This window comes from Carettochelys insculpta, chromosome 15 (assembly GCF_033958435.1).
Source record: "Carettochelys insculpta isolate YL-2023 chromosome 15, ASM3395843v1, whole genome shotgun sequence".
NCBI classification, from domain to species: domain Eukaryota; kingdom Metazoa; phylum Chordata; order Testudines; family Carettochelyidae; genus Carettochelys; species Carettochelys insculpta.
The window spans coordinates 38,159,692-38,186,119 of NC_134151.1; the positions used below are offsets into that span (position 1 = coordinate 38,159,692).

The window sequence follows — 26,428 nt, forward strand, 5'->3', positions numbered from 1 at the left end:
CGAGAATACAATGTGATGCTGGTACTTTGTGTATTCTGCCTTTGTAAACAGGGCAGCTATTGTCAGTCTAGTGTCTTTCTGAGCGGTGATGAACTGTGCAAATCCCAAGAAGCCAAACTCCCGTTTGATTAATTCACAGTAAGAGAAGAGAATCAAGGATTGTTCAGCTGCTATTAATGAAAAGTTTAAAGCTCCTTTCTGTTCTAGACTGGCATTCTTCTGACTGTGCTGCCAGGACAGGGCTTTTCAGTAGTTTGCTTTTGAGTGGCAGAGAAGGCTTAGTGCACCAAGCCGAATTCTGGAAACGCCTCAATTATCAAACTCTATTAGCGTCTACTCAGTCCTCCCCTATCCCCAGGGCGATAGACTCACTTCCTTATTGCGTGTAGGTGTTTGGCCTGAAAAAGTAAGGTCCAGCTCCTCTGAGTGAGCATTAAAGATCCCCTTGCACGTTCCCACGTGGCTTTTTGCATGTGGCTTCCCTCTCCAACCACAAGCTGGTCGCTGCCCTCCACTCTGGCAGTGGTGGCTGCATTTCTGTGGTGCTCTGTGGATAAACAGCCAGTTGTAAAGCCTTCAGGATGACGGTCAATGAAATACGGAACGCCCCTGGATTTGGCTGTAGCTTGCATTCTTTTTCATCCCTGATGCCAATGTTCACTCCAGTTTCCCTTGAAAGAAAAAGAGAGTTTAAGACTATTCCCTGTGGAGTATTTCTCATCTACATTGAATTAGACAGAGGGTGGACGGGCTGTCCCATATGAGAGGTTTTACTGAGGCCATTCACATTTATCCGCCCCAGTGTACAGGCCAGATTCCCCAAAATTGTTTGCCAGTTGTTCCAGTCTGAGCCCTTCCTTTTTGTGCTAACAGGTTCCATAGGCCACAATGCCTGCCCTCCAGATGCATTTTGGGGTTTGGAGCCTGCAAGAAGAAGCCTGAGCAGAGCTTGTGAGAAACCAGTCAAGTCCTAACTCTGAAACAATTGCTGCACAGATATGCTGAATGAAATCCTCCATGCACTGAAGACAACGTTCCCAAAGAAGTCAGTGTAGCCCCGGCATCATTGGTCACTGCCCTTTTCTCTTCAGAGAGCCCCCTAGCCCTCCGGTTCCCCTGCTCCGGTTCATGAGCACAATACATTTTGAGACAAAAATCAGGTTTCTCTCTGTTCTGCGGGAGTCAGCCAACCCAGCTGAGATCCAGGGAGGTGAGGATTATGTGAGTCTTGTGACTTGCATCTGTGCAAACTTCCAGAGATAACAAAGTTGGACAAGAGCCACTGAGAGCAAAACTGGAAGACAATGAGGCTACGTGGTGATCACCGGGGCATACTTTAGCCTGAGGTGCATTTTAGTGGTGATATGCAAGACAGACTGAACCCAGCTTGGCTCGCAGAGCACAGGCTCTGCGTGCAGCTAGAAAACAGGGCACATTTCATGGCAGACAGCAACCAGGAAGCACGTCAGTCTCAGGGCACCATTCTTCTGTAGCACCAGAAAGCCAGCAATGAACAAGTGACACTTGTCACACAGGATATCATTACTGCTGGAGACTGGTTTGGACTTTGGGGTGCAGATAAAGCGTTTGCCTTCTGCTTGGTCAGGTGTGCATTGCAATGTTCCTTCAGAGGGTCCCGGAGTTTTATCCCTGTTGATCCTTATGCAGCCTGATTCACCGCTACCCTTGTTCCCATTTTACATCAGTGGAACAGGGACTGGGGGGAAGATCAGGCCGTAGGTCACTTCTGATCATAGCAATGTAGGTTGATGAGGAGGTAGATGGAAGGATATTGTCTATGGCTCAGAATCTCAGAGTGCGTTAAATCACCTGTAGCAGCTGGCCTTTTTCAGCAGCCCTGAGTGGTTTCACTAGTTCCTCAGCACAGACAGGGTTGGGAAAAGCTGACAGTCTAGTTTGCTGGAATTCTAGTTTGCTCCAGGAGAAAGTCGAGCTCACGTACTGTCTGAAGGGCAGGGTCCTGGAGCTTTCCTGGGTTGCTGTTGAGATGTTCTGGCAGACACTAGGGAGTATAAGTGATGACTCAGGGTTAGATTGTCTTGCTTGGCTGAGCTGTGCTTGGCACAGGAACAGGGTTCCCAGGTCACAGTTAGAGCAGCCTGGGGAATGCTGTAACTTACACCCAGCTGCTTCCAAGGCTCTTTCTGCTAGGCTTGGATCAGCCCATTGCAATGTTGTCCAAGCCTTGGGCTTTTCAGGTTTTTTAGTGTCCAGATCAATGATCCCAAATGAAACCTGCGGGCACCATAGTCCAGACTGTCAATGCACCATCCCTGCTGCCCTTGGGGGAGTTTTGTTCATTGCTCACTGTACCCGCCCTTGATTTTAGACACTGCAGCCATGCCATGGGTCCCACTTAAGAAATGCGGGTGGGACTGGAAAGTGAGCATTCATAAAGCGGCAGAGCTGGCCTAGCCTGCTTCTCCCTGTGCCAGGCAACACCTGGAACAAGAAACGCAGATACACAAGCTCGGATGAGACCCAAATTGCCTGTGAAGGAAACCACATTCATACACACTTACCCTGCCAGCAGGAAAAGTGCCAGTCAATTAAGTCAATTAAATTTCCTGCGCTTAATTGAACCACATCACTAAACAGGGAGGGGAGGGCTTCTCAGGTACTTATTACAACATATTGGCAGATTTGCTGATCCACAGTACAATGCAAACCTGTCTCCAGACTGTTGGCTACTCTGGAGTCTGACCATTTAGCCATTGACATTGTTTGTGAGGTCACGGGGGGGAGGGTCCCATGCACTGTCCCTGTCAGAGGAATGGGACCCACATAGGAAAAGCTAACAAACCAGGTCAACACATTTTATGCATAGGGTCCAATCTTTCTTCCATTTAAATCGGGGAGAAGGACCAGGCTCAAAATGCTGTTTTCTCAGTGGCATCCTTCATTGAGATCTCTCTTTGGGAATCCATCATTTTTCCAATTTCATGACTGAATAACGAATGCTATTTTATGTTGCACAGAGAAGGTGGAAATGCAGCCATCTCTTGGGTGCACCCACCTGTTACCTGGGACATTGTACAGCAGCATGGGGAAGAAGGCAAATATTGTCAAAGGACCGTGCGGTTAATCCTTACACTTACGAAAAGGGTCCTGGAGTTTCTAGTGCCTGTGCAGAGCACCTGACACCTCAGCTTGCTTCCTAAAGGTGTGCATGAGCCAGTCAAGAAGGGCCCCGGCTGCACAAGGGGGAGCCAAGAGGTGGAAAGTGAAGGGCTGGGTACAGGTTACTCACCAGAGAAGCAGCAAGAGAGACGCGCCAGAGCAAGGAGCACAGGATTTCCTTGACTTCCCAGTGGAGGTCACTGGGCAACCCACATGGAGACCATTAACACTCTGCTCAGCAGACGGTCCCTTATCGAGCCTCGGAGGCAGAACCCATGTGTGCTTTTGGGAAGAGTCTCCATCTGCCAAATCAATGTCCAAAGCTACCCCTGACATGGGACAGCCAGATCCGTTTCCTCAGGGAGCAATGTGAAATTGCCTCTCCCCATGCATGATGTCCTTTTTCCCTTTTTCCTCCCCAGCTCTTGCTTTTTTGAGGTGACCCCCCATCTCTGCAAGGCTGGTAGGTTGGCGCTTGAGCTGAGGCATGGTGCTTTCGCCTGATATTGATCTGCTGAGCCCAGAACCTTCTGCTGAGGAGCTGATGGACTGGCTCAGCTCATGGGACTCTTCACCCTAGGCTCTGCAGCATACTCCGGAAGGCTTCTGTTTGTTGACATAGGAACTCAGCTGAATCCAGCACATGCTGGCCAACAGCCTCCTTTCTCCCCACCAGCTCCCTATGCCTTTGGACTGGGTGTTTGCTTTCAGCTACCAAAGTGAGAACAATAGGGTACCAACAATCAGTCCAAAGGTGGATGAGAGCTGGTGACCTCCCCAGGGCCCTCAAATGGCTGGGTGATGACCTGTTGCACTCTGGGTCTGACTGGTTAATCCCTAAAATATAGTAACTAAAATAACCAAAAAAGTCGGTGTCCCTGTGTAGCTGCCCTCTCGTTCTTCCAGGCGTCCACGCTGGGTGGACAGAGCGGATTTCCCCTCACCCTGAGTATAAACGTGCCAAGCAGGCCTGCAGGTAAGAGCAGAGCCCTCTCTGGGGGGGTCTCTGTAGCGAGGTGCTGTGGCCTTCCCCTGACTCAGGGGCGGAGGAGGCCGCTCAGAGACCCTGCTGGGCGGGCCCAGAGCCGGAACACTTGTGCCCTCTCCTCAGAAGGCGGCGCCTTGAGCCAGAACGGCCGGGGCGGGGCAAGAGCCCCATTAAAGTTCGGGCCTCCAAGCAGGGTGGAGGGCTCTGACCAGGCTCCTAGGTGCCAGGACCGGGGGACCCGCCGGCGAGATCTGCCCCCCAGCGGCCCAGATCAGCCTGGGCAGCCGCAGCTGCAGCCTCGCCTGCAGTTCGGCCACTACCCCGACTTCCTGGATCTACCGGGGTCCTCGCACCGGTGGAGGGCCCCCTCCCCCAAGGCCCTGCCAGGCCCGGAGAGACTAGTTACCCGGGGGTTCCAGAGGACCACGGTCCTGGAGTCCTGCCTGGCGCCCGCAGCGCTGAGGCCTCCGACCGTCCGGAGCCCACGGTCCTGCCACCGGCAGACCACCCAAACCACGTGGAGATGTCCGACCGGCCAGACCTGCCGAGGGCGACCTACCCGGAGGAGACCCGCCAGCCTGGACCGGCAGACCGAGCCGGCTGGGACCCAGCGCCGATGGAGGTCGAGGTGGGAATTGGCCCAGGGAACGCTCCCCCTGAGCCCACGGTGGTGTGGTGCAGCCTGGATCCCCACTACCAAGCTCAGGGTGTGAGCAATCAGTAGGGCCCCGGGCCGGCACGCAGTGGAGTGGGAGGGCCTGCAGCCCCCTACCCCACCGCCCTGGAGGGGCAGCCCCTTGCCTCTCCAAAGCCACCCTGTTTGGTGGATAGTGGCGTACCTGCCGCCCCGCCCTGAACTGAGGGCCGGGCTCCCAAACTGTTGTTTATCTGCTGCCCAGCCCTGAACTAAGGGCCAGGCTTCTACCTGAGGGCTTGTGTCCAGCCACCCCTTAAAGGGGGCAAGGCCCCAGGGTTGGCCGGACACGGAGGGAAGAGCTGTGTCGTCCCGCGCCGCCTAGAAGGGGCGACTGCCGCGGGCCGAGGTTGTTTACGGTCTCCTTTATTCAGCAGAACCCCTCCTCCCCCGCACACACAAAAGTGGAACCTGCCGTCAGCTGCTCTGCCAGAAAACTTACCTCCTGTCTCTGCAGCCATGGGGAGCTCAGGCTGGACTCCCTCTCTGGAGACCAGGCTTCTGTGGAGCATTCTGCCAGGTGCTGCTTTTCTCTGCTGACAGCGTGTCGCTCTCTGCTACATCCCTAGGGGCAACCACATGGCCAGTTCATCTCAGGAGCTGCTCCTTTCCCTTCCCTGGGAGCACTTCTCCTCTGCTCCTGCTCTTGTCTCTGTCAGCCTCATCTCTCCAGTAGCCCCTTCCCCCCGGCAGTATATCCCTTTGCGGAGACATAGGGCCTCCTGCATGTTGGCTTTCTGCAGCTCTCCCTTGGGAATCTCTTGCCTCCAGGAGCATATCCTAGACTGTCTGCTCAGGTGGGCTGTCCATGGAATTCCCTGTCTCCCTTGATCTGGGAGCTCCTCTGCCTGTCTCTGGGGGCGTGGCCTCCTTAACTAAGCTCAGTGAACGTTTTATTAGGTCCCAATGCTACTTTATCTGGTAACCATGAAGTGGCATCCTGGGCAGTTGGTTACCCCTAGGCCGGGCTCCAGCAGGCAGCTCAGGGCAGACTGGGCTCTGATTCCCCTTGAGGGCCGTTGCCCCAGGAGACCCTGACTTAACGCAGCATTCTAGCAATCATCAGATTTGAATCAAAGGTGTAAATGTCAAAATGGGAGGCTGGGCTCCTCTTACGGAGCTACCAATACACAAGGGGAAGGGCACTGCCAGCATGGGTTGGATTTCAATGGGTGTTCTAGATGAATGGCTGAATACAAAAAGGAACAACCTCTAAATACTGACTTCATTAAGATGGCCCCATACGGTTGTCAGGGGCCATTGCCACCAAGCCAGTTTTGAGTGCGTTCCGTGTTTATAACACCGGAGCAGACCAAGAGGTGCATTGCTTTTCCAAAGGGCATTGCTTGAAACACAAATCCCGCCCATTTTCCCTGGCGTAAACCCAAATAGATCTCTCACATGTCTTAGCCGCCTGAGGAAAATGTGTAACAACCTTTGAAGTGCATTGGCCGTTGCTGCTGGAAAAGCAAACACGCAGCCTCTCAAATCCTAGTGCTATGTTATGCTGCAGCAGAATTCTGCGCTCTGGTCTAGCTCCATTCATCACTTTTCAGGTTAGTTAACACACAGCCACACTCAGCCATGTACATCATAACTGGGATGATTGGACCCACACCAGTACTGTGGTGCCCTGTTACACAATATCCCTTTTCCACACGTCTGTTGTGTAGTTGCTGCAAACAGAATTCCAACCCTATCACTGAACGCAGACCTCTTTGATCTCTTATGAATGCCCTTGTCCCTGAGGCAGCTGTGGGCCCCTTTTCCCTGCCCAGAGATTTCTGTGTCATTGATGTGGTGTGGAAAATGACCTGAAGCTGATGTCAGAAACTTACCTTTTATAGCTGACCCAGCCGTGCATGGACCATGTTTTGATTTGCTGCGCTGCTCTCAGGTAAGTCAGAATCAGTAAGCAGCCAGGCTTCACAGTGGGGTCACCAAGAGTACCCCACATGTGGCAGTGGCCAAACCAAAGCCAGACTTAAGAACATAAAAACGGCCACACTGGGTCAGACAAATGGTCCATCTAGCCCAGTATCCTATTTGCCGACAGTGGCCAAGGCCAGGTGCCATGAAGGAATGAACAGAACAGGTAACTATCAAGCGATCCATCCCATGTTGCTCATTATCAGCTTCTGACAAACAGAGGCTTGGGCACCACTCCTGCTTATCCTGGCTACTAGCCATTGATGGATCTAACCTCCCTGAACTCATCTAGTTCTTTTCTGAACCCTATCATAGGTTTGGCCTTTACAACAGCTCCCAGCAGGGAATTCCACAGGTTGACTGTGCATTGTGTGAAGAAATACTACCTTTGGCTTGTTTTACACCTGCTGCTCATTGATTTCATTTGGTGACCCCTTAGTTCTTGTGTTGTGGGAAGAGGTAAATAACTCCTATGTATTCACTTTCTCTACCCTACTCATGATTTTACAGACCTCAATCATATCCCTCATAAGTGTCTCTTGTCCACACCCATCACCAGTGACTGTCCCCTGCTCAGCTTTGATGATGTCTGAGGGGCTCTGCACTTTGCTGTCAAGGCTGTTGCAAGTTAGTTTAGCAAGCGTCACTTCTGCTCAGAAATGCTGGCTGATTTATACATGTGCCCCAGTTGAACGGCTTAGTACACAAAGGGACAAATCAATCCGAAATTCAGGCCAATATTTGGCCTATGATTCCAAGATCAGGTGCAAGGCCCGTGTTACTGTATGGCAGACACATGTGTCCAGTGTGCAAATTTCTTTCTCTCCTTCTCTCCCCATATCCCCCACAGAGTCTGGGTTTAGGGCCCCATTGTGCTGGGTGCAGAATGGACAAGAAGGCTCTGTCCCTGAAAGGTTTAGTCAAACAAACAGATGAAGGGTGGGAAATGCGGCTAAAACATACAAGCTAGAAGATGGAGGAAGAATTGGTCCAACTTTTTTAGTTAAATGGGTGGTATTTCCTGCCCTCCTTTATAGCTATTAAAAATATGAATGAACTGAGGGTCCCAGCTAGAACTGGTCAAATTACTTATTGCAAAACAAAATGATCTTACGACATTTTAATTCTGGTCAGGAAATGACTAAGAACAGACTTTGGTGTTTGAAGAGTGTGTTTGAAATCACTCAGAATGAAGCTTTGTAAATCCTATTGCACCTCTGTAGAGGAGGAGGGATTATTTACAGTCAGCCCTGCTGAAGGAAGGCTTCTTTGCTTCCTCACAACAGCCCCTGGGAAGCCTAGTCACCGTCTCTTTTGATGTCAGACCTTAGTAACCTAGAACATTCTGGGATCCGTAGAGCTGGTTCCTAGAGCTGTGCCCTCAGCACCTTTCAAGTTCAGGCACTTGCCAGTTTGTGTGTAACTCTTGTTTGGAGAGCCAGGGTTGGCTTGGTGGGTAGGGAAATGGTAGTATGGCAGTCATAGACAGACAGTGGTGCTGTGTCCATGGGTCTGGGTGGCAGAAGGAGAGATAATTAGGCCTCAACTGGAGTCCGGGGTCCAGTTCTGGCCAACGCATTTCAGGAAAGATATGGACCAATTGGAGAAGGTCCAGAGAACAGCAACAAAAATGATTAAAGGTATAAAAACCATGATCTATGAGGGAAGATTGCAAGAACTGTGTTTTGTTAGTTTGGAAAAGAGAACACTAAGAGGGGACATGAGAGCAGCTTTCAAGTACCTAAATGGGAGTTACAAGGAAGAGGGAGAAAAATTATTCTCCGTAAACTCTGAGGATAGGATAAGAAGCAATGGACTAAATTGGAGGAGGAGGTTTAGGACAGATGGAAAATCTTCTTAATAGACAGTATTGTTAATCGCTGGAATAAATTGCCTAGAGAGGTTGTGGAATATCTATCACTGGCGATTTTTAAGAGCAGATGATTAGACAAACATCTATCAGGGATGCTCTAGATGGTACTTGGTCCTACCGTGAGTGCAGGGGACTGGACTTGATGACTTCTCAAGTCTCCTTCCAGTTCTAGTATTCTATGATTCTACAGTCTCCACCCCGCCTCACCAAGTGCAGTCCCAAGCTGAAGCAGCTCACACTCACGCTGAGGACCAAGCAAGGCTGTCAGGCAACTGATCTGCTGGAGAGGGACAAGAAGGTGTGACAAGCCCCAGCCAGGGAGTCCCCGTGATCCCCAGTGCACCAGCAAGAAGATGGAGAACCTCTGCAGTTCCTGGTTCTGGGCAGGTTTGGGAGGACAATGAGAAGGTGGTTGGGCCAGGCAGGGGGCTGGAGTGTTACAAATCACAGAAATAAAGAATTTGGTGGTAAAGAATTATTTTATTGTGCAGCAGCTGGAGAGACAGCGATCCCGGCAGGAGCCCTAGAAATGCAGTCGGAGCAGAGACTGGGTCTCCCTCTGGGGTTCTGCTGATGGGAACTAAAAGCATAATGGGTTCAGCTCCACCTCAGCCCCATGGAGGGTTCAGCATTCTCCCTCTTTCTGAAAGCAAACACTGCCCAGGTTTTCCCTAGAAGGAAAGGCAGAGATGCAGAACTCAGTGCTGAAAGCCTTATGCCAGGTGAACCAGAACTTAGTAGTGATAAGAAAAGTTACACCGAGGAAGCTGACCCAGACTCTAGGCTAGGAGGTAAAGAGAGAGGGGTGCAGGCAGGGGCTTGACTCACACCACACTTTTGGGATTTATTAGTGTGCCATTTATCCCTATGCTCACCAGACTGCTTTGCAAAGGAAGCATTTGTTGCTGTATTTTTTACCGTCGGTGCCACAGATGGGGTGGTATTCCTCGGGGCAGGCAGAAGGTGCCTTGTGATATTCATGGCAGAAACCCTGTGCCTGGTGTTAATAAATAACAAAAATAACGCCATTCTCTGTAGCACATGTCCCATTGCGCTGAGTGTGCTGTGAACACAGAGGAAGGGACAGTCCCTTCCTCTCAGAGCTCACACTACTTAACTTGGCCTTTGTGGCTTTCTACAGAGGTTCTAATTAACTCATTTCCCAATTACCCTCTTGCTGCCAGGAGACACTCAGAAAAAGCAATGACACAGCCACTCTCCCTGGTCTAAGACAGGGGTGAGCAAACTTTTTATGTGGGGCCCTACTTTTCACCCCTGCAATTAGCAGCCTCCAGCCCCCACTCTTCTAATGTAATCCAAACAGATGAAAATTTCAGTTATGTTCATATGAAAAGAACTCTTTCAGCGTATGTAAGACAATAAGGCTGTAGAACATAAACACTTTATTAATTGGTGTATAAAGGTGAATACAAACCCATAAAGACGGTAACACATTTCAACATTTTAAAGAGATGGATGAGTCTGAGACCCAGCAGATCATTGTGCGTGGCCCTTCATGAAATTTCAGGCCCCCAGGGGGCCCACCCCCCATTTTGTGCACCTCTGGTCTAAGAGACTCTGCTAAACCCAATTCATGAGCTGCGTGAACAAAGGGGCATCTCCACAGGCAGCAGATGCTCAAATATAAAGAGCCTTAGGCTCTTGTGATACTGTCCCCTGCTCTGTTCCATCTCTGAGTCGCTCCCTTTGCCTCCCATTGTCCCATCACAGACTGTGTCCTATCCAATATAGGACTGAATCCATCACTGACCATGTGGAGTTTCAGTCCCAGGGATTCACTCTCCCTTCCCTGCATCACTGGATCAAGTCTGCTTCCCGTTTTCATCTGAGTCCCAACATGTTTCTGACACAGAACTCATGGGCTCTTTAACATTCCAAGCAGAGATCAGGGGAGGAAACCATTAATTAACATTGAGAGTTGGACTCACCTCAACCTCATGAGCAGCAGCACCTGGAACAGAAAGACACAATGATGGAAGCGCTGGTGGTAAAGTCATTTAAGGACATTCCGTTCTGTAGGTCAATGGATGCAGCTTCTTAAATGGCAAATGTGACCATGGGAAGGTTCCTTACACTATCACCAGCTGTCTGGTAAGATGACTCCATGCCCCTGGTGGGCCCAGTCACAGTAGTGTTTGTGAGAAGAGCCCCCCTGGGAATAGAGTTTTACACTCTGGCTAGAAAACTGCAAAGGATTGCCTGATAGAAGCGTGCAGACAAATACACCCACAGTCAGACTGGCAAATGCCTTCAGCGTTGCCCAAGACTAATAGCAAGCATGACTATTTGCAGGTCCCAGATTGGCGTTTGGGTAGAGGCCCATCACCGCTCCTCAGGAGCGTCTTTCCAAAGGAAATCGCTGCTGCTGCAAGGAGCTGCTTTCCCTGCTTAATCCTGACACCCAAATGTCTGTCTTGATACAACAAGGTGCCCTGTTGCACCTTAAAGATGAACAGATTTATTTGGGCCCAAGATTTCATGGATAAAACCCACTTTGTCAGAGACATGAAGTGGAAATTACAGAGGCAGGGATATATGGTTCTGGGTGAGAGATATATCCCTACCTCCATGATTTCCACTACATGCATCTGACAAAGTGGTTTTTACCCAGGAAAGCTTAGGCCCAAATAAATCTGTTTGTCTTTAAGGTGCCACAGGACTCCTTGTTGTTTTTGCAGATACAGACTAACATGGTGTCATGTGACTGGATTTTAATATTGGGTCTGGAAACCATTTCAAAGCCCAGTGTGATTATTGGTCCCAATCGTTGTACTGGGGCCATGTGAGGTGTCTAAGGAAAGCTAATGATGCCCTGGATCTATGTATGCTGCTTATATGACTCTATCATGTGTGTAGGTGGAGTTATAGATTTTAGCTATGTAGCTGTGTTAGAAAATGTTTGAGTGCTGAGCTTGACAATAGGATGTGTGAACTCAGCCTCAGATAGAATGAATGGACTATGAACAAAGACTCAGACAGTCGAATCCACATCCCAGGTGTTTGGGATGTGTCAATGCGATGCAGCCCAATAGTCAAGTGACCTGGGCTGAGACAAAGGAACAGGTCCATCTCAGGAATGTGAGGCTATCTCCTGGGATTCATCCAATGGCACTTTGCCACAACAGCCCACCTGAGTCAGGTGGGGGCGGACCTGCAAGGGACTATGGGAAGAAGAAAGGATTTTGTCCCTGAACACAAGAACAAGAAAAAGGATGATGTGGGCTTAACAGGATCCATCTTGAAGCTTTTGTCTTTTGGTCTCCAAGGGTCCATGTCCCAGCCTGTGGACCCTAGCGGGCTGATCTACAATGCTCCAATAACTGAATCTCTGTAACCTGAATTGAACTTTCTGAGACTTTCAAGAATCAGCAAATAACACGGCTGGCTGCATCAGTAGTTATGACTGATGTATGTAAAGTATTGCTTTACCAGTTCTTCTCTCTAACCCTGTTCTTTCTTTTTTATTAATAAATCTTTAGATATTTAGATCTAAAGGCTTGGTGAGCATGATGATTTGGGCAAGATCAAAGTATACATTGCCCAGGTCTGGGGCTGGACCCTTTGGGGTCTGGAAGAATCTGTGCAGTGTTGCGTGAAACAGATTTAATAACCACTCACCCGAATTCAGGGGTTGTGGTTTGGGCTGGTAGAGCAGCTGAGAAGTCTGTGGGTTTGCTTGTGTGGCTTCTGCTGGCCAGCGAGGCTGGCAGAGGTGCTGTGGTGGCTGGTTGGATTTGCCTTAGTGACAAGGAAATCCCAGCCTGGGGCTGCGAGTAGCCTGGATTTTAAGCAAAGGTACCCCGGCCTGATTTCTCTGACTGTGCCCAGAAGCCCCATTGTATCACATGTGGCTAACCCTCTGAGCCCCTCCTGAAGATTAAAGGGATCAGACCCAGCGATCCAGACAGACACAAGCAAATTACTCACCCTGAAAGCTGCAGAAGAGCCCCAGCACGAGGAACACAATGGCAGCGGCTGTCTTCATGGTGGAAGCGGTTTGTGGGTCTGCTGGAGTCTGCTAGGGCGGAGCTCTGCAGAGGCTCTCTCAATGCAGGCCAAGGCGCAGATCTCATTTATAGAGACTAGAGTTTGGCTGAGATCCCTTCCTACGTTGTCATTGACACTGAAAACCGGTCCAGTGAATGGTCCGCTCGCTACTCATAAGTCACGAGGGCTCATTGATCCTCAAAGCCAGATGTACATTTCCTGCTCCCCGATTGGTTGATTGAAACTTTTCCAGAGGGAAGCTCAGGTGTGCCGAGCAGCAAATAACAAATACTTCTGCTTGTGCCTGACCACCTTTCTTGCCAGCTGCTTCCAGGGGCTTGCACCAAGAACCTCCCCCACCCTGAATTCATACAAATCCTACATTCCAGCATGCTCACAAACGGCAGCTGCGAAAACCTGAGGGGAGGGTGATAAACGTTCACGAGGAAAGTTCAATTGTTCTCATACATGCCTGGCTAGTTCTGCCCAAACTGTAAATCTGCGCATGGCATTGTAGAGAGGAGCGCTCGGGTACATTTAGCCCGCGTGTCAGTGCTCAGAACAGTTGCCTTGCGTCAGTCACTAGCCTCCACTCTCATGCACCAGTAACGTGGCCCATTCTGGGGTCTGTGCGCCCTGTTCCTAATGCACCAGCAGCTGCTTTCATGTTCAGGCTCCTGCCAGCCTGTGAGTAACAGGTGTGGGGGGTCAGGCCAGAGGGAAGAGAGGCAGCTCCAGAAAGCAGACCGGGCCCTGGCTAATTAGGAGTTATTAGGGCAGAGTGAGAGCAAGTTATAAATCAGTTAGGGCCTGCTGATCTCACCTGAGCCTGCCACAGGATCTTTTAAAACACCCCTGTGCTGCCACATACACCCCAATTAGAGAGGCAATGGAGCATGGGGGAGAGGTTGGAGGGCAACAGAGAGAATTCTAGCAGGAGGGAGAGAGTTAGAAAACTGATCAGGAGAATAGCAACAGAGAGGTAGCCACGTTCGTCTGTATTCTAACAAAACCGAACAGCAGTCATGTAGCACTTTACAGACTAACAAAATGATTTATTAGGTGATGAGCTTTTGTGGTACAGATCTGAAGAAGTGGGTCTGTCCCATGGAAGCTCATCACCTAATAAATCATTCTGTAGTCTTTAAAGTGCTACGTTGACTGCTGTTTGGTTTTGATAAGGAGAATGTCAGCATTGCCAGAGACAGCAGGTGAAGAGCTCTGACCAGGAGTGTCTGGGCTCCCTACCCCCAGGTAACCTGAGGGTTCAGATGGTTGCTGGGAAGGATTGTTTACCCAGACCAGGGGACACCTACCCGAATGCCCTTCTAACCAAGGGACAGCTCCTGGTAAGGGTGAGTGGGGCCTGTGTGGCAGTGCCTAAATTATCTGTGAGATGGCACTGAACAGGGGCCGGGGCTCAGGAGTGGGACTGACCTTATGATACAGGTCTTTGGCCATGATCAGGGTGGGAAAGCAGCCCAAAACAGGGAACTTCTCTGGGGGGTTGCACATTGATTTCTCTAGTAGGGAGGGACAAGGCAGGGGGTGATATAACTTCCAAAAGTGGAGCCATTTAGTTCATGTGACTGTGTGGTTATTGCACTTTGTGTTGTCATCTGCTCTGCTCTGCTCTGGTGGTTGTAGGGAGCCTGTGTGAGACATTGGAGACCACAGTCCTGCCTTGGAAAGAGGGAAAAAAAACTCCGCCAAGGCAATGGATTTTGCAGTTTACTTTATTGCACAGGCAGGGGGAGAGTCAGTGATGCTGTCAAAACCCTGGACATGGAGAGTAAGATGAGAACGTAGCTCCTTGCAGGGATCTGCTGGTGGGAACTAAAAGCACATGGGGCTCAGCTCCATATCAGTGCTCAGCCCCACGGCACGTTCAGCATTCTCCATACCACTTGAAGCAAAGGCTTCCAAGCTTTTCACTAGATGGAAAGAGACACAGAACTCAGTGGTACAGCCTTCTAGGCAATGAGGGAAACCTTTCAGTCAAGGCCTCATTGTGTCAAACTAGCCAGAGCTTATTGCCGATAGGAGAAGGTACACTGAGGAAGTTGACTCAGCCTCTGAGTGGTAAAGACAGATGGGGGCAGACAGATGCTTGACTAATGCCACAGCTGAGTTTTGTATTTTAGTAATGAGCTCTATATTGCTGAAGAATCATAGAGTCCTAAAACTGAAGCACTGGAAGGGACCTTGAGAGCTTATTTAGTCTGGTCTCCTGCATTCATGGTAGGACCAAGGACCGTCTAGGCCACGCCTGACAGGTGTTTGTCTAACCTGCATTTGAAAATTTCCAAGAGGGAGATTCCACAACATCCGTAGGCCACTTATTCCAGTGCTTAACCACTCTGACAGCAAATTTTTCCTAATGTCCAACCTAAACCTGTGCTGCTGCAATTTAAACCCATTGCTTCTTGTCCTATCATCAGAGGTTAAGGAGAACAATTCAACTCCCTTTTATGTGCTTGAAAACTATAATCATGTTCCCTCTCAGTCTCCTCTCCTCCAGACTACTTAAATCCACTTCTTTAAATCTTCCCTCATAGGTCATGTTTTCTGAGCTTTAATCATTTTAGTTGTACTCTCTAGAGTTTCTGCAATTTGTCCTCATCTTTCCTGAAATGTGGTCTCCAGAAATGGACACAATAATCCAGATTAGGCCTAAACAGCATAAAGTAGAGCAGAAGAATTACTGCTCATGTCTTGGTTACAACATTTCTGCGAACACATCCCAGGATAAATTTTGCTCTCTTTTTTTTTTTTTTTTTTTTCCTGCAACAGGGCTACACCGTTGACCTATTTACCTTGTGACCCACTAGGTTTCCCAGGTCCCTTTCTGCGGTACTCCTCGCTGGGCAGTCAATTCCCAGTTTGTACATGTGAAGCTGATTGTTTCTTCCTAAATGCACCACTTTGCATTTGTCCTAGTTGAATATCACCCTCTTTACTTACAAGACTTCTCTGCAGAAGGCACATTTGTTGCCATATGTCTTGCCATCAGAGCCACAGACCGGGTCATAGTGTAAGGTGCATGAAGATGGAGGACTGGAGTAGTCGCTGCAGAAACCCTACAGAGAAAATTAATATCCCTGTCGGTGTCATTGTCTGTATTGCAGTAAGGCCTCATCAGTCCCAGGGTGCTGGGTGTGCTGTGAACACAGAGGAAGGAACAGTACTTGTCCCCAGAGCTTACCACTACTGAACCCTGTCCCTCCTCCCTTTCTGTGGTGGTTCTGATGAATGGACTTCCTGGTTTCTCTCTCACTGCTTGGAGGAGCTGAGCCCATCCCCTGGTCTATGAGGGTCTCCAGAGTCCCCATCACAAGCAGCATTCCCTGTAAGCTGAGCACTTGGATGGCCACTCAAGAGAGATTCAGGTGCCGCCCAGCTGATTATCAGAGCGCCGTCAGCTACCCACAGCCGGCACCATGTTTTGTATTGGGGGTGCACATCTGCACATGCACATAATAAAATTGATTCTGCACACATCTGGAAAAATGTAGAGGGAACGTGATCACATGGTGTGTGAGCACCGGGGCACCTGTATGGGCAGCAGAAACTCAGATATAAAACCCATGTTCTCGTGATCCTATCCACTCCATCTTCCACCCCTGAGTCACAACTTGTGCCTCCCACAGTCCCATTCCAGACAGTGTCCAGTACAATACAGGACAAAATCCATGGCTGTGACCACATGGCATCTCAGACCCAGAGATTCTTTCTCCCCTCCCTATGGCATGGTGTAGAGTTTGCTCCCACATTGGCTCACGAGTTCCCCCAAGTTTCTAACCGAGAGATCCTGATGTCCATCATGCCACACACCCGGGACTGGGGACAGTGACAGTTAATTCACAGAGGGAGTTAGACTCACCTGATAATCTTGGCTGAGACCCACTGGAAGAAAACACAGACACAACATATCACAAGGAAATGTCAGTGAGAACTCGGTTAACAAGACTGATCTCTGTGTGTGACAACGGATGCAGCAACTGGACTGTGGGATGGTTTGCTGCGCTCTCATCCAATTGCTGTGACCAGCACAAACATGGGAAGTAACATGCCCACACTCAGACCTGAAATCTCATTCCCAGGCCTGCAGTTAGCTGCGGGCACAATTGTTTGCAGCTCCCAGACAGGTGTTTGGGAAAAGGTCCATACTGGCTCCTCACTAGCATCTTTCTGAAATACATTGTTGCTTCTGCACTGAGCCACATCCCCCACCTAGTCCTGACACCCCAACGCCAATAGCTGGAGCTGAGCTGCTTATGAGCTGAGCCCTTTGGGACGCTTAGAGGGGTCAGACGCAGAGCTGCAGAGACTCCCACAAAAGTTACTTACCCTGACAGCTGGGGAAGATGCCCAGAGCAAGGAACACAAGCAAGACAAAGCACACTGTACTCATGGTGGAAATGGTTTGTGGGCCTGCTGGAGTCTGCGAGTGTAGAGCTCCACAGATACTCTCTCAGTGCAGCGCAAGCGTGAAGATCCCCTTTATATAGACTAGAGGTCAGGTTGTGCACGTGGATTAGGAAATCCCTGTGAAACTGTCACTGTTTCTAGAAATCATTACAGCTAATGGCCAGTCCCTAGTCTTGATTCATGATGTCTGGTTGGTCCTCTATGTCGGGTGCATATTCGATGCTCCCAGGTTGATTGGTTAAATCTTTCCCAGAAGAAGGCTTGCGTGTGGTAACTGGCAACTGCTCTTGTTACGCATGAGACCGTCATTCTCACATGATCACAGGTGTTCCCCACACCCTTCCACAAACAAACCCACGTCACTGATGCTTGTAAGTAAGGCAAGAAAGTGCCAGACTCAAATCTTCTTTGAGGACTGCAATAAATATTAGTGGAGAAGGGTTAAACTGCCCTGACATCCGGAGTAAATTCTGCGTAAGCAGCCGTAAATCTTACTGCACCATTGCAGAGGAAGGCAGGTGATTTACATCCAAACAGGGCTCTGGTTGCTGGGGACTGCCACCTTGCCTCGCAGTCATGTTCATCTCTGTTGTCCAGCTCCAGAAACCAGCTTACACTGGGGTCTGTGCCCTGGGCTTCATGCTCTGCCAGACATTTCCCCTCCAAGCATCTGCTGGTCTGTTGGTAACAGCAGCTGGAAAATTCACTCTCAGCCAGGAGGCAGGCACCAGATGGGTGGTGGGATCCCCAGGAGCTGGGCATGCAGTAGTTGTGCTGCACAGGGCAGGAGGACGGAACAGACCACATGCAGATGGACCCCTCTGACCCTTGGGTATGATCATGGCTGGGTTCAGCTTACAAGTGTCTGTAGTGGGGATTGGGAGGAATGGGGGGCGGTCCCTGTGGGCTATGGCACTGTGGGGCTCCCCACAACTGCAGAGCTGCTGTGGGGAGCAGCGAGGGAGCAGGTAGCCGTGTGTGTGCCCAGGGCCCTGCTTCTGGGCTGGGGATTCCCTCCTTCCCTCTCCCAGGCAAAGCCCTTGAACTCTGGTTTTCCTCCTGGCTTCAGGACTTATTCCACTGAAAATGCTGTTTCAAATGCACTGACTCGTCACTGGGTCCCAGGACACCGCAGTTCAGTGTCTGGCCAGTGCGAGGCTGGGGGGTGGGTGAGCCAGGGCGCCTACCGCCCCTTTCATCTCTAAAGACTGTGAGTTGCTGATTGCTGAAATAATCAGCTAGAAACACACCTGGCCAATGTCCGGGTGGTTACAATATCTGGAGTCTATGGGTATTGGGTACGGGAGGCGTACCAGGTCTTTGCATGTGGATTTCTCTGAGAGGGAGGGAGATTGGAGGAGGAGGAGGTCGAATAATAAGTGGGGCATTTTTGGGGCATATTCTTGATGTTGCACTTTGTCTTCTCTGGACTGGCCATGCAATAACTCCCTGCTCAGAGCTGGCGTGACACTGGAGAACTGCAGCCCTTCCTTGGCAAAGGGCAAATACAGACAGGGAAGAATTCAGCAGTGTTAATTTAACTGACCAAACAGACAGAGAGACAGGAATGCCTTAGCGGCCCCCAAAATAGAGGACTTATTGCCAAGCAGAGATCTGCTGGTGGAAAGTGAAAGCAAAATGGATTCAGCTTCATCACCGTGCTTGGCCTCACAGAGAACTCAGCATTCAGTGTAACACTCCAAGCCAATATTTCCAACACTTGCCTTACAAAGAAAGGGAGCCATACAGAACGGAATCTTCAAGGGCAGAGAGGTTAAAACATCTGAAAAGGTCCCATATACTGTAATGATTTTAAGCTGAGCTGTTGGGCCTACCTATGAGAAGTGTGGGTCAGACAGTTGCTATGTGGGCTAGAGATGGGTCAGAACATTTTTGACAAACGATTTCAAAAGGAAAATTTATACATGGAATTTTGTTTTGGAGAAGAAATTGTAAAGGCAGAATTGATGCTCTCAGAATGACAAGCTCTGATTTTCCATTTAGAATTGACTTTCTCTTCAGAAATTTCCTTAATTTTATTACTGTATATTTTAAAACAGTTTTAAAAGGGTCAAAATCAAAATGAAACATTTGAAAACTATTGTGTCAAGTATCGGAGGGGTAGCCGTGTTAGTTTGGATCTGTAACAGCAATGAAGGGTCCTGTGGCACCTTATAGACTAACAGAAAAGTTTTGAGCATGAGCTTTCGTGAGCACAGACTCACTTCATCAGATGCTGGTCAGAAGTGAGTCTGTGCTCACGAAAGCTCATGCTCAAAACTTTTCTGTTAGTCTATAAGGTGCCACAGGACCCTTTGTTGTTGAAAACTATTGACTCCCCCCTCCAATTGTTCCTTGTGTCCCAAAATAACATTTTTTTCAGTATTTTGAGAAAAATATTGAAATGTTGGATTTTTGTCTTGATTCAGGAGGAGATATGTCAATCTCCAGATTTTTAACAGAACAGAATTTCATTTCCACTCCCCAATGCTCCTGCCCTCCACAGGGTCAGAACTGAATATTGGTAAGGAAGGCTGTGAGTTACTGCACCACCTTCTATTTAGTTTTTGTTTATTAATGTAAGGAATGTGCCAGCAGGAGCACAATACTAGTGAAGGATTTGGAAATGCATCCTTTAGAGATCATTTGCATGACCATGCAAAAGTGTGCATGTGTAATACCTTGTAACCAAAGCCTGATGGGTAGCAGGTGAAGCAATGAGCTTTTGTCTGTTGTAAACATGTTGTTGTAAAGTCACAATTTATGCTATCATCCAGTGAAAGAATTGTGGAATCTCGCCAATACTTGAAGGTGTTCTGGGGAGTACAGGGCAGTCATCATTGTTCTGTAAGATATGGATTGCACAGGGCTCCCCACATCTGAGCATTGTGAAGTAGAAGCAGGGAAAGATAGTGGTTGGACTAGCTTGCTGGGAGTTTTTTGGCTATGCAGCTTTAAAACTGATTTGATTAGTGCTTCTCCTGCTACTGTTCAAAGAGAGATTTAAAGCTGAGGTGTATAGTCATTTTGTGAGAATTTACTTTGGTGGATATTGAGATGCTGTGGCTAGGCTGAGAGCTGAAGCCACCATGAGCTGAAATCACTGGTAGTTGAAGTCCCAGAGAGCTGGAATCACAGGGTTTTGCCGTCAAAACCCTAAATCTAGCAGACAAGCAGCTGGTGGAGCACAGAGGACCAGTAGCTGGCAGAAGCGACCAGTGGGAAGCCGGTAGGAGAAGCAGCAGGTGGGTGGCTGTCAGAAGTGACTGGCAGATGGCCAACGGGATAGGTGGCAGAAGTGATGGGTGAGTGAAGCAGGTGGCAAGAGCAAGGAGGACACTGGACCACCACAAAGGTGGTGTTGCTTCAGGCTCCATGAGGGAATGCATCAGGGCGATGTGTCAGGGCCTACATGGACTGGACAGAGTTGTAAGTGGGGCATTTGAAGGGGGCTGTGGAGAAAGTTTGGTTATGTGAACGGGACCCTTACAGGGTCAGACTGGTGAGCCTGAGAGGCAAAGGACACTGCTCAATCCATTTGAGCTGGAACAGTTACTTGAGCGTTGGATATCAACCCTGGGATATGAATGGTGAAGACATAGCAGTGCAGGGCTAGCAGCACAAGGACTTTTTGATGGGTGGAGACCCATAACCCTCTCCCTCCAGCCTGCAGATTTAAGATGACAGTGTCCTTGAAATTCATCGTGTTTGAAGTTTGCCTTTAATCCAGCAAATTCTAGGGCTATGCCAGAGTACCTTGACCAGATGGTTGTTCCAGAGCCCAGTACATTCATTTAGGGGGTTAAAAAAAAGCACGAGGGGAAAACCCCTCACCAAAAAATCATAGAATCGCAGAATTCTAGGGCTGGAAGGGACCCCAGGAGGTCATCTAGTCCAGTCTCCTGCTTGAAGCAGGACCAACCTCAACTAAATAATCCCAGCCAGGACTATAACAAGAAGTCCTGTGGCACCTTATAGACTTATAGACGTCACAAAGTGGGTCTTTGCCCACAAAAGCTTATGCTCCAAAATATCTTTTAGTCTATAAGGTGTCACAGGACTTCTTGTTCTCCAAGGTACAGACTAACACGGCTGTCTACCTCTCTGATACTAGCCAGGACTATGTCAAACTGGGATTTAAAAACGTCTAGGGATTGAAATTCCACTGCTTCTCTCAGTAACATGTTTCAGTGCTTCACCACCCTCCTGGTGAAATAGTTTTTCCTAATATCCAACCTTCACCTCCCTCTCTGTAACTTCAGACCATTGCTCCTTGTTCTGCCATCTGTCACCACTGACAACAGCCTCTCTCCATCCTCGTTAGAGCCCCCCTTCAGGAAGTTGAAGGCTGCTGTCAAATCACCCCGACCACTCTTCACTTCTGCAAACTAAATAAGCCCAAATCTCTCAGCCTCTCCTCACAGGTCATGTGCTCCAACCCCTTCATTATTTTTGTTCCCCCCTGCTGAATCCACTCCAGTGTGTCCACATCCTTTCCATACTGGGAGGACCCCAAACTGGATGTAGTACTCCAGATGTGGCCTCTCCTGTGCCGAGAAGAGGGGAATAATAACTTCTCTAGATCTGCTGGAAATACTCCTCCTGATGTACCCCAATGTGCCGTTAGCCTTCTTGGGTACACGGTCACACTGTTGACTCATATCCAGCCTCTCATCCACTATAATCCCCAGTTCCTTTTCTGCTGGTACTTAGCCACTGGTCCCCAGTCTGTAACAGTGCTTGGGATTCTTCCATCCCAAGTGCAAGATTTGCACTTCTTCTTATTGAACCTCATCAGATTTCTTTTAGCCCAATCCTCCAATTTGTCTAGGTCATCCTGGACCCTATCTCTACCCTCTGATGTATCTACCTCTGCCCCTAGTTTAGTGTCATCTGCAAATTTGCTGAGGGTGCAATCCATCCCCTCAACCAGGTAATTAATAAATATGCCAGGTTCAAGGGCCGGGTTCAATATCTAGGGGTTCCTTTTCATCCACCTCACACAGAACTGGCTCGAGCCCCCACTCAGTAGCCTGGGAAATTCACACATCCCTGGGCGCCTTGGAGAGGCAATGCTTCCCCACTCACAAGCACAGATTCTGAGTGTAGAACAGTAGTGGCCCTAGAACCGATCCTTGGGGCACTCCATTTGAAACTGACTGGCAACCAGACATTGAGCTATTGACCATGACCCATTGGACCATCCGTCAAGCCAGGTTTCTATCCATCTTACAATCCATCTATCCAATCTACACTGCCTTAACTTGTGGGCAAGAATGTTGCGGGAGACTGTATCAAAAGCTTTGCTAAAGTCAAACTATATCACATTCATTGACTTCTCCATGTCCACAGAGCCTGTTACTTTACCATAGAAGCTAATCAGCTTGGTCAGGTACAGGTGGCCCTTGGTGAATCCATGTTGACTTCTCTTGATCACTTTTCCCCATTCCAAATGCTCCAAAATGGATTTCTTGAGGATCCCCTCCATGACCCCAGTCTCCAGAGTGCTAGCTCACCGGGTGTCCCCATCTTCCACCTGGAGACTCCGGCAGAATCCAGGCTGCCAAACCCTTCCTACTGGCATTTGCTCTCTTGGTTACAGTCTCTTGTCAGTCTGAGAATCAAACCAGGGTCCCTGAGTCAGTATGGGCTGCCCCTTGATACCAAGCTCCTTAGTCTGTGTCGGCAATGTCTACCCACTCCCCGACTCTCACGTGTCACTGGGACGCCACATGCCATCAGCTTGTGCCAAGCATCAGAATGGTCAGAGATCTGCCAGGCTCCCGTAGGGCAGTCAATGCACGTGAAGAGCCAGCTGCGGTTGGCAGATTGCTGGTCTGCTGCAGAAAGCATTCATGCAGCCAGGATGGCTGGAAGGAAGTTGAGCCCCAGGAAAGCACAATAGGTGGGTCCCCTGTCCCCAAGTCTCCAACAGAGAATCAAGCCTTCCCTCCCCAAGTGCCAGTTCTCAGTCAGAGGATCCCCTGTGAGGTCCCAAGCCCATTCCCCACCAGCCTGGAGGTGCCCCTCCCACCTTCCTTCCCATCTCTGCCACCCCCAGCAACCCTGCTCAGCTCTGGCCCCAGCTCTTCTGTGTCCAGCTCAGCTCCTTCTCCCCATGTCCCCCTGCAGCCACCCTCTACCCAGCTCTGCCCCCCAAAGGTCTTGTACCCGGCTCAGCTCCTTCCCCTCTCTGTCCCACAAGCTCACCTCTGCATCCCAGTGGTCCTGGTCCTCCCCCACTTTCTCCTTCCCCTCAGCTGTCCCTGCTAATCTCTGCTCCCACCGCTCCACGCTTTTCCCTTCCAGCGGGTTCCTCTGCCACCCCTTGGCTCTTGCTCCCCAGTGTTGCATTTCCAGCTCTGCCCCAGAGCTCAGTCTGTCCTCTTCCCAGGCTGGCTGCCAGCTGTCCCAGCTCTGCTCACTCACATGGTTACAACCTCTGGGTCCCCCTCCTGTCCTGCAGCTCCTTGGATCTCAGTTCCCTGGCTCCCTGAAGTTGCTGCCACAGCAGGGCTATTTAAAAGGGCCTGGGACCTGGGCAGGGCTACAGCAGCGGCAGTGGCAGCCCCAGCCCGCTTAAGTCCACCGGGCCCCTGTGCAGTTTCTCCCTTTGCCCCTGAAACCAGTGGCAAGCCTGTGCCCAACACAGGAGAGCAGAGTCCCTCCCTTGGAATGTGGAAACGAATACACAGGTAATAAATTCTGCTGAGTTTACTTTATTGCAGAGGAAATTAGTGATGCTGTCAAGAGCCCTGGAAAATGGAGGGTGAGATGAGAACATGGCTCCGTGTTGGGATCTGCTGGTGGGAACTAACAGCTAAAGTTCATTCCTTTCCTTGGTGTCATCACGTGGCTTGCATTCTCCATGATGTGCAAAGCAAAGACTTCCAAGGTTTTCACTAGAAGGAAAGACAGACACAGAGCTCAGTGCTGTGACCCTTATGACCAATGAGATCAAAGCTTCTGATTCCCCGGTTACACCAAATAACCAGAGCCCTTTTGATTTTAGGAAAAACTACACTGAGGTACTTGACTCCAGCTTCTAGCACAATAGTGGGCAAACTACAGGCCACATGGGGCCCACTGGGGTTCTTCCTGTAGCCTGCAAGACATTTTGTTTGCTGTTCCTAAGGTTGCTCAACTTTGCCAGATTCCACTGGTTTCCAGCCATGTAGTTTTTCCTTCGTAGCATTACTAAAATGACACACACATAAAGCAAGGGCATGCAAAGTGAGGTGCATGCTGATTGCACACAACTGACTGTGACAGCCACGCGCTCTCTCTACATCCAGTCAGCACACTGCCACAGGCCAATGAGCACTCCCTGAAAATTTTAGATACACAAGCCCAGTGAATAAATCTACCCTCTCCTGGAGGACAGTCTTGGTTGTGGTAATCTTGCAGGCTGCTGAGGTGAAGGAGGGCCACTGACATGGCCAGCTCACTAGCCTAGGTTGCCCATCACTGCTCTAGTAGGTACTGACACATGGGCGCAGGCAGGCACTTGAGTTACATCACGGTTGTGTTTTAGTGTTTATTCTGTTACTTACAAGACTGCTGCACAAAACACACATTCGTTTCCATATGTTTTGTTATCAGTGCCACAGACAGGGTCGTATTGCTCGGTGCACATTTCTGGAGGTGTCTTGTACTCACTGCAGAAACCCTACAAAGAACATGAATTTTACTGTTGGCCATATTGTGTGCATTTCAGCAGTGCCCCCAAATTGCCACCCTCCCCTGGGGCTGGGCATCGTCTGAACGCAGAGGAAGAGACGATCCCTAGGAGTTTGCAGTGTCTAATCCCACCTCTTATGTCTGCTGATATTCTGATGAACTGACTTCCCAATTCCCCCCTCACTGCCGGGAGGATCTGAGCCCATCTCCCTGTAAGAAGGTGATCCTGAACCTATGTCACATGGTGTGTGAGTGACAGGACATCTCCACAGACAGCAAAGCCTGTAAAAGGCAGCCCAGGCTGGAGAATTGATATTGCACGGCTGTTCATCCGTTCACATTGTAGCCAGGGTACTGGCAGATGAGCTTTGCATGCAATGTTGCTGCACGTATTTTAACAGGACAATAATGGTCAGCAGATTATGAGTTCTAAAAATGATTCCTCACAAGACATATATTCTGCAAAATTTCTCACAGTCTTACAAAAGAAGTGAACACATGGGTACAGACTCTCACACTTTGGTCTAAGACACACTATTGCACCTGCATCATATGGCATGTGAATTAAGGAGCATCCTTGCAGGCAGCAGATGTTTAAATATAAAAAAAGTGCGCTCTTGTGATACTGTCCCCTTCTCTGCTCTTTCTCAGTTGCTCCCAGTGCCTTTCTAAGACCCTCAGCCGACTTTTCCATACGATAGTGTGTGGAATCCACCTGTCTGACCATATTGCTCACTCAGCCATTAGACTTCCTGGCTAGCTCAGGCCAGCTGACCTCGGCTCTGGCTGCACAATCACTGTGTAGATATTTAGGTTTGAGCTGGGGACTGAGCTGTGGTACCTTCCAAGAGGGAGGGTCCCAGAGCTCAGACCACTACATAGCAGTCTGCAGCCCTGCAGCCAAAGACCCCGATTGATTCACTCCAGCCAGAGATTGGGGAAAGTCACCATTAAGGAACAGGGAGAGTTTGACTTACCTTACCAGCCTGGCCAGCAGCCTCTGGAACAAAGACACAGAGAATGAGACTGTTTCAGATACCCTCTCTGTTCCTGGTGCTTGGTTTATTCATGTCCCAGCACCTGACCAAATCTGTCCACTTTCATACAGAGCCTTTTCAAATGTTCTGGTACAGGGTTGTAGCACAAGGGATGTCAGCTTTCCTATTCCCTGCATTAACTGAAGCGAGATCAGGAATGGGGCAAACATTGCTGGGAATTTCCACAGTCATCCTACTCTAGGCAAATGTCTCCTCTACAGGATCTAAGCCACAGATCAGAAGAAAATCAGAAGAAAAGGGGATTATGTGGTTATTCGATTTCTAGGGAGTGGGAATCTCTTGATCTGCCTCAACTACTAGCAGAGTCATGGGTCTTCCAGCCCGGAAAGAACCACGGTAACAACCCTGCAGATCTGTGGCAGCCGGCATGGCAATATTGGAACCAGCCTGGTGCTGTTTGTCAGGCTTGCGCAGTGGCATTTCAGAAATAAGCGAGCAGCTCTTGAAATCAGCCACTGTGGGGAGGTGCAAACTCCTGTGCAGATCTGAGTGAGGCTGACCCCCATCCTTACAGGGGAGAAAAGTATCAGAGCAGGGCTCAGCACAAGCGACGGCAAACATGACTCACCTGAGTAGAAACAGCACAGTGCCAGAGCGAAGAGCAGAACGACCCCTGTTATCTTCAT

The 26,428-nt window shown here is 49.5% G+C and overlaps 1 protein-coding gene across 1 annotated transcript; it reads right to left on the bottom strand.

The window, feature by feature from the left end:
• Positions 1 to 433: 433 nt before the first annotated feature.
• LOC142021388 (double-headed protease inhibitor, submandibular gland-like) lies at positions 434 to 26,428 on the bottom strand. Its single transcript, XM_075010108.1, has 7 exons — positions 26,371 to 26,428; positions 25,722 to 25,744; positions 24,618 to 24,733; positions 23,917 to 23,966; positions 10,575 to 10,597; positions 9,501 to 9,622; positions 434 to 671 (listed from the first exon to the last, which is right to left on the bottom strand). Exons 1-7 carry the CDS (start codon positions 26,426 to 26,428, stop codon positions 434 to 436), a joined length of 630 nt encoding a protein of 209 aa, XP_074866209.1.

Excerpts from the sequence above, each read along its gene's own strand:
- LOC142021388 (XM_075010108.1), bottom strand. The coding sequence starts at position 26,428 with ATGAAGATAACAGGGGTCGTTCTGCTCTTCGCTCTGGCACTGTGCTGT. Across the intron at positions 23,967-24,617 it reads GTGTTTTGTGCAGCAGTCTT|TGAAAACCTTGGAAGTCTTT; the intron begins GTAAGTAACAGA and ends CTTTCCTTCTAG. Across the intron at positions 10,598-23,916 it reads TCATGGAGAATGCAAGCCAC|GTGCTGCTGCTCATGAGGTT; the intron begins GTGATGACACCA and ends TTTCTGTTCCAG.